Source organism: Octopus bimaculoides, chromosome 17, assembly GCF_001194135.2.
Source record: "Octopus bimaculoides isolate UCB-OBI-ISO-001 chromosome 17, ASM119413v2, whole genome shotgun sequence".
Lineage (NCBI taxonomy): Eukaryota > Metazoa > Mollusca > Cephalopoda > Octopoda > Octopodidae > Octopus > Octopus bimaculoides.
The window spans coordinates 45990843-46002223 of NC_068997.1; the positions used below are offsets into that span (position 1 = coordinate 45990843).

Below are 11381 nucleotides of genomic sequence, written 5' to 3' on the forward strand. Positions count from 1 at the left end.
AAATTTAAAAAGAAAAAAGCAAATAAAACGAAGAAAAAAATAAGAAAATGAAAAAAGCAAATTTAAAATGAAAAAAGCAAATAAAACGAAGCTATGGAGATTAAATACGCTTTACACCACTTAATCATCCAAAGGAGTAAATATAAACAACTGAATACTTGTCAGTGATTGGTTGAAATTATCGAAATAAGACAATTTTTTACATGAAATAAATTCAAATACAAAAATATTTTTCTGTTCTATAACACAAAATAGATAAGTATACGAAGTTTGAAAGTCTTTCGGTACCAAAAACACTACGTAAAACATTAATGAAAACTGTGGCCCCTGTTTTAAAATAGATCCCATTTTTCTAGTTTAGTTTGATGGCTGTTAACAATTTAAGAAGATTGCATGTGTAAACAATGATTACACAAACACTTGAGTTTCCAAATATTTTATTAACCTGCATCATTATAATACAGTTCTATATTTAAGAGATGAAGAATTATGTACATTATTTACATTTGACGGATATTTGTCCTCCTCCTCATCATCATCGTTTAACGTCCGCTTTCCATGCTGGCATGGGTTGGACGGTTTGATTGGGGACTGGTGAGCCAGATGGCTGCACCAGGCTCCAATCTGATCTGGCAGAGTTTCTACAGCTGGATGCTCTTCCTAATGCCAACCACTCCGAGAGTGTAGTAGGTGCTTTTTTATGTGCCACTGGCATGAGGGCCAGTCAGAAGGTACTGGCAATGGCCATGCTCATGGGGAAGGTTTTCACTTTTTTTAGAGTCCCTGGTTAACAAAATAAAATGAAAATATATTCCTTTGCTATCAAATATATCCTGGTAAATCCAACTTCTGGAGTTTTATTGCAGACGTCTGCTCATGCTAAAAATAGTAACAAACCAAAAAGCAAAAATATAAAACCTTATAGAAGATAAAATAATTCAGGTGTTATACCTTTGGAAATAAGAGCCACTTAATGGACTTTCCACAGAGAGGTAAAATGAATAAATACCTTCTTCAAATGGCTTTCATGTCTAAATTTGGCATCATCAAGTTCTTGCAGACGTTTCTGGAAAGCAGACTGTACGATATTATTCTGCTCAAACAGGTCTCTGGAGGTATCCTCCAAGATGTTCTTTGCACATTCTCTCAACTGAATAGATGACTTTCGCTCATTTTCAGCCAGAATTATGTTGTCATGGGTGAACTGTGCCCAAGATTCAGGAGTTGATTGTCTTCAATGAAATAAAAATGTATGTATTGATATGTATACATACATATATACAAAATTACGTAGTATATATATATATATATATTGGATCATCCCATAAATAATGCAGTTTTGTCAATGCATGAACTAAAAGTTGGAGGGGGACAGAATAATCTACTTGTATCAATGTGCTACAAAGGCAAGTAGTAATTTCACCTTGTGCTTATTCTTAGTGCAAATTTTGAAAAGTGCAGTCCGATTTTAACAGTTATTTTTTCAAAGCTATAATGGAAGTGACAAAGGAGCATATTCAGCATAAACCTAACTTGAGACAGAATGATATGATTTGAAAAAGAATTATCTAATATGTCTTGCTAACACAGAGAGGCCTTGAATTGTTTGTTAATACATACATATAGACCAACAAACAGCAGGATTGTTATTTATGAGGGAGATTTGGCTGCTATTGCTAAGATTTTGAGATACTACAGAAATGTGCATTCTTTGACTGAAATAGTAACGTATGATATAAGGAAGAATTGGCTGTTATTTTTATCAAGGGCAGCAGCAATATACTTGGCTCTTTCATTTGCTTACGTTTGTATATATGCATAAGCTAGTAAGCTAAGATGCAAAAGGGATTTGGATGCTGAAGCTATCAGGATGCAATATCATGTAGTGGATCCAATAATATTGAGTACACTATGTGTAACTACCTTACATTTAAACTGGCATTCGATTGGTTACAACGTTGAGGGTTCTAGCTGAATCAATCAACAGAGCAACCTGCTTGTGAAATTAACATGAAAGTGGCTGGGCACTCCACAGACACGTGCTCCCTTAGTGTACAGGGTGTCCACAAAGTCTGGCTACATGGAGTAAATAAAATCATAACATAAACAATTAACTATAAGAAATAATAATTTCATAATGTATGTGTTAATCCCCATGTACCCAGACTTTGTGGACACCCTGTAGTTCTCAGGGAGATTTAGCATGACACAGAATATGACAAGGCTGGTACTTAGAATTACAGGTACTACTCACTTTTGCCAGCTGAGTGGACTGGAGCAACTTGAAATAAAGTGTCTTGCCCAAGGACACAATGCACCTAAACAAGTCACACCCCTTCACAACTACCTTATTATATATATATATATATATCAGATAATCAATATTTACATCAACGTGAAAGCAAATACTTACATTTCCTGGAAATTAGCTGCACCAGGAAAGAACTGCTTGTTGGTGTGGTGGTTCCTCAGTATTGCACATCGACTGTCAATCTGTAGCGCCTCCTTTTTATCACTCCAATCCATCTCCATCTTTTGCTTTGTAAGACGGTTATTCCTGGTAATGATGTCATCAATGATGTCATTAATTAAAAAACATTTACAGAGGACATGTGAAACTGTGAAGTATATTTATATATAAAAGATATATAAATATATATATAAGCATGTATGTATGTATATGTACATATACATATAGATATATATATAATACACATACACATCTGTGTGTGTGTGTGTGTGTGTGTGCATGCATGCGTACACATACACACATATAAAAGAGATATGAAATTTTAAATTTTACAATTTTAAATTTTTTAAATTCAAAAATTAAAAAAAAATAAATGAAAAATTAAAATTAAGAATAGAAATATAACTTTTTGAAAAATATATATATATATAAAGAATAAAAAGTTTTGAATGGTACAACAATGCACTATAATACAAAAAATGGACTATATACCTGTTGTAATTTAGTTATCTATATTATATCTTTAAAAAAAAGACAAGCTAACAGGATACATGCATGTATATTGAAACACAGATGCACACATTTCTACACACACATATCACAGCACTCACACAAACATACAGAGGCACACACACACATTTAAGTGCACACATACAATTTCATATAGGTGCAAACACAGATATAAATGCAATACATATGCTTACAAACACATGCAGATACAGACTCACACACACTTATAAGAGGACATCCAAATGCATACAAATGCACACTCTCACACATACACACACTCTTTCACACATTCATGCATTGTATGTAAATAGGTACTTACTCGAGTTGTTCCTCAGTTTTTGCAATTGTCTTCTTCAGAAGTTCCTGTACATTGTTAATTAACTTGACTTCCTGCAACCATTGAAGACAAAACTTTTAATAAGTCACACAAAATAACTTACTTTGAAATACCCACCAAGCCACACATCATCCCCTAATCCAAGGATCATCTTTCGAATTCAGAAATGGTTAACCCTTTAGCATTCAGATTAATTTGTCAAATATAATGCTTATTTATCCATATTTTTAAAAATAAGTCATGCCTTATCAATTATGGGATTTACTCTCTTTTACTTGTTTCAGGCCATGCTTGAGCACCACCGTTAGTTGAGCAAATTGACCCGACGACTTATTCTTTGTAAGCCTAGTATTTATTCTATCAGTCTCTTTTGCCGAACCACTAAGTTACGAGGACATAAACACACCAGCATCGGTTGTCAAGTGATGCTGGGGGGGGGGGACACACAAACATATACACACACATACATATATATATATATACATACATATATACGATGGGCTTCAACCAGCCAACCATCCATACATACATACATACACACACTCGCACACATATATGCATAAACACACACACACACAAAGGTGTGTGCAGGCGTGACTGTGTAAGATGTTTCCTTTCCGACAACATGGTTTCAGGTTCAGTTCCACGTGTGGCACATTGGGTGTCTTTTACTATAGCCCCAAGCCAATCAAAGCCTTGAGAGTGAACTGGGTAGATGGACACTGAAAAGAAGCCTGCTATATGTACGTGTGTGTTTATCCCTACCACTGCTTGACAACCAGAGTTGGTTTCCTTACATCCCGTAACCAAGCAGTTCAGCAAAAAAAAAAACAAAAAAAAAAACGATAGAATAAGTACCAGGTTCGATTTGTTCAACTAAACCTTACGAGTTGTTGCCCGAGATGGCCGCAGTCAAATTACTGAAACATATAAAAGATATAAGGCTGATACTTTCATTTTATTGACCGCAGAAGCAATAAAGTTGATATTTTAATTTAAACTGTAAAGCTCAGTAACTAAGTGCCGCAAATCATTTTGTCCGATGCTCTGACGATTCTGCAACCCACTGTCCTAGCGAGAAGCAAATTGTAAGTTATCGTTCCCTCGTATCATAAGGTTGTTATGTAATAAATAATCATATCAGGGGAAGTAACTCTTGTAACTCCAGAGGTGGAACTCTTGTTACGTCGCTTTAGCTGGGCAAAACGGGATAGAAACAATACACACACACATATATGCACTCGCACACCTGGACATTATACCCTAGAAGGACGAAAAGCAAAATCAACCTCAATGATGGTATTTGTACTTTGAACACAACTAAATACCATAAGGCATTTTGTCTGGCATAATAGAGTTATCACCCCTGCTTGTTGTAAAAAAAAAAAAATTAAAATTAAAACTCTTCAGGGACAATGTTTGTCTAGTAACAGCACGAACGATCTCAGTTAATTTCAAATGAGAACGGATTTGTACAAATCTGGTTATAAGTCAAGGCCAGCTGTGAATGTAACTTCACTCCATTTCGAACTTTTCATCAAGTATTTTTACAATCAGTGAGTGGTATATACGTTTATGTATTGGTTGAAATTGTCTGTTGAAAGACTGTTATATTTGGGGATGATCACATTTTGTCAATTAAACGCGCGCACCATAGTTGTGGTTCTCACTTCAGCTTTATTATTATTATTGTAGTTTTTGGCACTAAATCAAGTGACAAGACAAGTTATGAAAATACATAAATCGAAGCATTATTTTTCATAAGTCATTTTCTCTTTGATTCCCCAAGCCTCTGTACATATAGTAAACCATATGCGGTGTGTGTGTGTTTCTTTAAAGAAATATTTCAAGTGGTTTTAATTTCGTTATGGATTAAATAATAATAGTTAATTCATTTTCATTATAATTAAGGTAAAAGCACGACTTAACTGCATTACTTTAATATATATATGCTACACATAACACTGTAACCTCCATTGTGATATAAAAGTATTTGAGTGACTGTAACTTAATACACCAATGCACATTCTACCAAAAAAAAAAAATAATAATAACCAAGTAAGCAAATAACAAAATCGTCTAAGTTACCTGAAGCAAAGCTTTTTCAACAATGTCCTCAACAAGATCGATTCCTTGTCGACGCAGCCTGCAGTTCAGGTTATCTGTTGCAATGTGCAGCGGTATCTCAGTAGAACGCAGCGCATTCTCCAGTTGTCTCTTCATTGCCACTTGCAGATCTATCTCATCTTGCATGTCTTGGATTGCTCGTTCAAGTTCAAACTTCCAGAAACTGATGTCTTGTATTCTCTCTCCTAGCTTCTTGGTCAGGTCATCCTGGGTTTTCTTGGTGATGGCTTCTGTGGTATTCATCGTATTCGAGGAGTCGTTGCGTATCACTTCAGAGTTATGTCTGATTTAAGGAATGATAAAAAAAAAATTTTTAAACTAGGAAAGAAATCGATAGCTATTGCATATTCTTCAGCGAGTACTTAGTCTTGGAGAAGTAATTTTAGTAGGTTTCTTTAACAAAAAAAAAAAAAAAAAAAAAAAATCATAGAATGTGATAACTCTGATACCAAAATGTATTCGCATACATATTACAAAGGCATGACCATGTCATTAAGATGGCTGCTCTGAATTCACGTGGTTTGGGATTTGCTCCTATTGGGCAGCACTTAGAGTAGGGTCTTCTATCTTAGACTATGGTTGTTCATTGCCATATAAGTGAAACTTTGGAGAAGTATGGAATTGAAGTGTAGCCAGGTTCTAAAGTTAGTGGGAGCGGGCGAGCATATAAAAAAGGTGCCATAACACATCAAACAATTTTAAAATCATTTCTCAATTGTTGAAAAGACACCATTTAAAAAAAATATGCTCGAGAGTAACGGTGGTTTATCTTGCTCCCCTATTAGCTACGCCGGTCGTGTGGAAGCCCGAATGAGGGACTATTTCTATTCTTGGATGGTAGACTTAATCTGCCATGCAGTTTAACACCGCCACCTGGGCTGCTGCACCAGCAGAGTTTACTTTATTGTCCTTTTCTGGGAAAGTCATTGGAAAAGTAAATAAATGACTGAAACACGTGCAACGGATATATGCACCAAATAAATGACAGGGAAAAAAAATAACAGTTGAAATAATCTTTATTTTAGCATTACAATATAATAAATAACTGATGTGGTGAGCTGGCAGAACAACCATTAGCACGCCGGCCAAAATGCTTGGCGGCATTTCGTCTGTCTTCACGTTCTAAGTTCAGTTTCCGCCAAGGTCGATTTTGTCTTTCATCTTTTTAGGGTAGATAAAATAAGTACCAGCTGAACGCTGGGGGGGTCGATGAAATAGACTTAGCTCCTTCCTCGAAATTGGTTGCCTTGTGCCAAAATTTGAAACCAATATATGAATGAACTTCTTCGAGTTGTTGTTGTATAAAGATTAGTTGAAGTTCTGTTGTCCATTTTATACGTAGTTGCGTCCATCGTTTGTTGACTGCGAGAAGACGGGTAGAAGGAGGAGAGAAAATATAAGAGAATTCACCTCTCTGGGTTCACGAAGTAGAGAGAGCGAAAGTTGTATAGTCCATCGCAGTGACATACAAGAGGTGCTTCTTTCGTCGGACGCCAAGCAAAAGAGGGACGCTCTTCGGCAAGGCACTTAATGGAAGGGAGAGAATTGAATTTGGGTTCTGTATTTATATTTTCCTACTTAACCTAGGTCAGGCTAAACAAAAAATTCTTCGTCTGTTATCTACTCTGAACTGTATTTAACCTAAGGATATTCAGGAAACAATAAGACTTACATAAATATCACAGTTGACTCTCATAAAATTCTTAATTGCAAATCTCGAGAATAAATGGATGGGACCCAAAGAAAAATCTAGACGAGGTTTTGAATTTTGGCTAAGGAATTCAGGAAGCGATTCGCTCCACAAGTAAAACAATACAATGGATACAAACGTCCAAATTATTTTTTAAAATTCCTATCTGTTCTAGCAAAAAAAAAAAAAAAAAATTTTAGTGTAAAACACTGAGGAAAAGCAAATTAGCTTTGATAATTAATATTTGATCATTAATACTATATCCATTTCAACGAGGTATCCTTTGTATCAATCACGGGTAAACTGCAGCCCTTGTGACTTTATGGATGGCACTCCTACCGAAAAATTACCTTGACTCTTTTTGCAATGCGGGCAGCCTGATGATGAGTCGTGTCTCATGCGGTCTGCTTCTCATAAAAGGTTGCCCATGCATGCTTTAGATGGTTATGCAACCTACTAGAAAAAGCAACCAAATTTCCCTCTGCTATTTAATTTAAAAAAAACACGTAGTGGATGATGTAGTTCTGAAAAGAAAAAGAAAAAGACGAGATGTTCATGACTTGATCATGGGTCCCAACTGACCAGGGTTAGCATGGGAACTAAACAACTTAGAAACAATAACAAAGTAGAAAGGAAGGAGTAAAACCATTAAAGTGAAGGCAAATCTGTAGAACATTCCTCTCGGTTTCAGTGGGAAATAATTATTTTTGCTAGTTTTTTTTTTTTTTCTATGTGCTATCAATTAATTTAGTGGAGGCGCGTGGTTAGGGTGTCAGCATCATGATCGTAAGATTGTGGTTTCGATTCCTGGAGCGGGTGACGCGTTGTGTTCTTGAGCAAAACACTTCATTTCACGTTGCTCCAGTCCACTCAGCTGCCAAAAATGAGTAACGCTGCGATGGACTGGCGTCCCGTCCAGTTGGGAAACACATACGCCACTGAAACCGGGAAATCGGGCCCATGAGCTTGGCTAGGCTTTAAAAAGGCGCATTTTTAAATTTTTTTTTTATTTATTATCAATTAATTTGACATCCGAACATGCTGAAAAAGATTTTTTCCCCCGCAAAACGTAGTGGCGAAGTCCTTTGCGGCATGTTTGGAGGTCAAATGAATTGATAGCACACGTAAAATCTATGGAAAAAAGGAATTATTTCCCACCAAACGCAAATGGGGTGTTAGATCTGCGAAATTCCGATGGACTTATCCACCCCCCACTTATACCCTCTTTTTCTATAAAGCTAGTCGTTTCCGATTGGTTTGGAAGTCATATTTGTTGATAACACACAAACAAATGGTCAGGGGAAACTCCAGGGACGAGGAGTCTGAGGTTTCCACCAGCCTCCTTCATTACCGGGAAGAAGTTCTTTGTGGCATGTCCGAAGGTCAGATTAGTTGATAACACATGGGAGAAAATGGGGAAAATAATTAGTTCACCAAAATCGGGAAGGGTGTTCTTCTATAAATTTACCGAAGGGAATGAAGAAATTTCAGTAAAAATATTATTCTGGATTTCATGGTGGCATTGTGTTGCATAAACTTACATTTGCTTTTGAGGAAAACTAGAGACAGTCAAAGAGGATGCGACTTGCAATCCTCTTTTCTAAATAGTTTATGGCAAAAGAGTGTTGGCACTCCGTCACTTACGACGTCGAGGGTTCCAATTGATCCGATCAACGGAACAGCCTGTTCGTGAAATTAACGTGCAAGTGGCTGAGCACTCCACAGACACGTGTACCCTTAACGTAGTTCTCGGGGATATTCAGTGTGACACAGTGTGACAAGGCTGACCCTTTGAATTACAGGTATAACAGAAACAGGAAGTAAGAGTGAGAGAAAGTTGTGGTGAAAGAGTACAGCAGGGTTCGCCACCTTCCCCGGCCGGAGCCTCGTGGAGCTTTAGGTGTTTTCGCTCAATAAACACTCACAACGCCCGGTCTGGGAATCGAAACCGCGATCCTATGACCGCTTCCCTAACCACTGGGCCATTGCGCCTCCGCGGCAAAAGAGTATTTCATTTCAATCAAATCTTTTTTCTTTCTTTTTTTTTTTTTTCTTAGTCAGATGATAAGAAAAATACACATGAATCTTTACATGGTCTCTGAGACTGGAGAGAGAGAGAGAAGTATCTCGAAATTCGGCCCAAATGCTTGCAACAGAAAGAACTTCGCTGAAGGTACCCAAGGACCAAGTAACAGTGTTGAAAAAGGCGATGGATTAAGTTTACCATCCAAGTAGTCCATGGCAGGATTTGAACGCAGAATGCCAAGCGCCAGACCAAATACCACAAGTACTTCAGTTTAACATTCTTGCAGTTCGGAGAATCCACTGCCCTCGATTGGCATTTCTTTTAATGGATCTTGAAAGGATGATAAGTAAAGTTGCCCTCGGTGGGATTTGAACTTGGAGCGCAGAGTAGGAACAAATACCGCAAAGCATTCGATAAGACGCTCTAACGACTATGCCAAGTCACCGTGCCATTGTCGTAATAGTACATGTTAATTAGTCGCTGTAGTATGAGTGAATCTATTGTGACCGAGGAAAGATTGTAATTAATCACTATAAACTGATTAAATATTTGTTAACTGTACTATGCAGTAGATTGGAAAAAATCATTAAAACCGTTGATTAGGCGCTGGCGTAGCAAAAAGCTTGCTTCCAAATCACATGGCCCCAGATTCAGTCTCACTGCGTGGCACCTTCGACAAGTGTCTTTTACTATAGCCTTGGGCTAAACAAAGCCTTGTGAGTGGGTTTGGTAGATGGGAACTGAAAGAAACTCATCATGTGTGTGTGTGTCTTTGTGTTTGTCCACTACCACCGTTTGCAACGGTGTTGGTGTGTTTACGCCTCCGTAACGTAGCGGTTCGGCAAAATAGACCGATAGATAATAAGTACTAGGCTTGATAAAAAAGTCCTGGGTTGATTTGTTCGACTAAAAAGCCCTTCAAAACGCCGCCCCAGCATGGCCACAGTCAAATGACAGAAACAAGTTAAGGACAGAAGATATCAACGTTGGAAATAGATGAGAGAGAAAGTGGAGGGGGGGGTTAGAAGTGACAAAAGAGATGGTCGGTGTCAAAGGTTATTAAGTTTACCTGTCGGTGGCAGATTGTAAATATTTGGTGTAGTTATTGTTACTCCACTCTATATCGTTATATTTGTTGCTTCGGTAACCTTGGGTCGAGATACCCATATCGTTTCCAGTGTTTGTCATCAACACTGAATCTTCAAATGTCTCTCGCTTGGTCCTACAGTCAAGATCACCGTCTGGTCTACATTCCATCGGTGGGTGGGTGATACTCGCTTCACCCACATCGCCCGTCGGTTGGCAGGTATTTAGGTTCGGGCCCACGACACATGCAGCCATTTTGAAGTTTTATCTTTGTCTGTTATGAATGTACTTATATGAATGTAAACGTAGAGAGGAGATGGGAGTTAAAAAGAGAGAAAGAAATGTATATAAAATAGAGAGAGGGGCAAAGTGAGAGAACGATGTTTTAATCAGTAGTAGCGTCCTAACAACACGCGATGGTTGCTATGGGGCCACGACCAAGCGAGATAAATATAAATAAATAACGAAGGGAGGTAACTCTACTCGAACTCTTGAAAATTTAATTGAAATAGTCTGGTATGTGACGAAGACTGGATTTTAAAACTTATCAAATTTGATAAATGCCCGCTTCTCCACCCCTAATTCGTTAATTCCCTAAATCCGATGAATCGTCAAGTATAGCTAAGTGTAGACACGAAACCAATAGTAACTTTCTGACCAGTTGTATGCCATAACTAGGAATATACTGCACGACTAAAGGTAATACAGTTCTATATTTAAGAGATGAGGAATTATGTACATTTGTACTCATCTTATTAACACAACGTTTCGGCTCATATACCCTCCAGCCTTCATCAGGTGTTTTGGGGAAATTTCGAGCCTGGGTTCTCATTCGTAAGGTATTTTTCACTGCCTGAAATCGAACTCGGAATCTTGGGGTTAGTAGCCCGCGCTCTCAACTACGCCATATGCCCATGGGTTTTTTTCTTCAGAGCTTTCTAGATGTCGGCTACTTACATTAATTGCTGCTTTCACAGGTGGGTGATAGACTTAAGTTTCATAAACTTCTTAATCTGGCGTGTCTTCACCATTTCAAATTCTTTCATGTACGACTTTTCTAGATCTTGTTGGATTCTCTTTTTATCATCATCTCTGGTTATAATGGATCCTCTCACGGACGAGGGCATGTCCTGTC

The 11381-nt window shown here is 37.6% G+C and overlaps 1 protein-coding gene across 1 annotated transcript in view; it reads right to left on the bottom strand.

Moving 5' to 3' along the window:
* The window catches only part of LOC106879421 (tektin-4), a 12849-nt gene extending 2214 nt beyond the window's left edge, over positions 1-10635 (bottom strand). The window contains exons 1-5 of the mRNA XM_014928976.2: positions 10230-10635; positions 5406-5727; positions 3300-3370; positions 2414-2557; positions 1010-1232 (exon numbers count right to left, since the gene is read on the bottom strand). Of these exons, the coding sequence (XP_014784462.1) occupies positions 1010-1232; positions 2414-2557; positions 3300-3370; positions 5406-5727; positions 10230-10501 (1032 nt within the window). The 5' untranslated portion in view covers positions 10502-10635. The remainder of the gene's footprint in view (positions 1-1009; positions 1233-2413; positions 2558-3299; positions 3371-5405; positions 5728-10229) is intronic.
* Between the last annotated feature and the right edge of the window lie 746 nt (positions 10636-11381).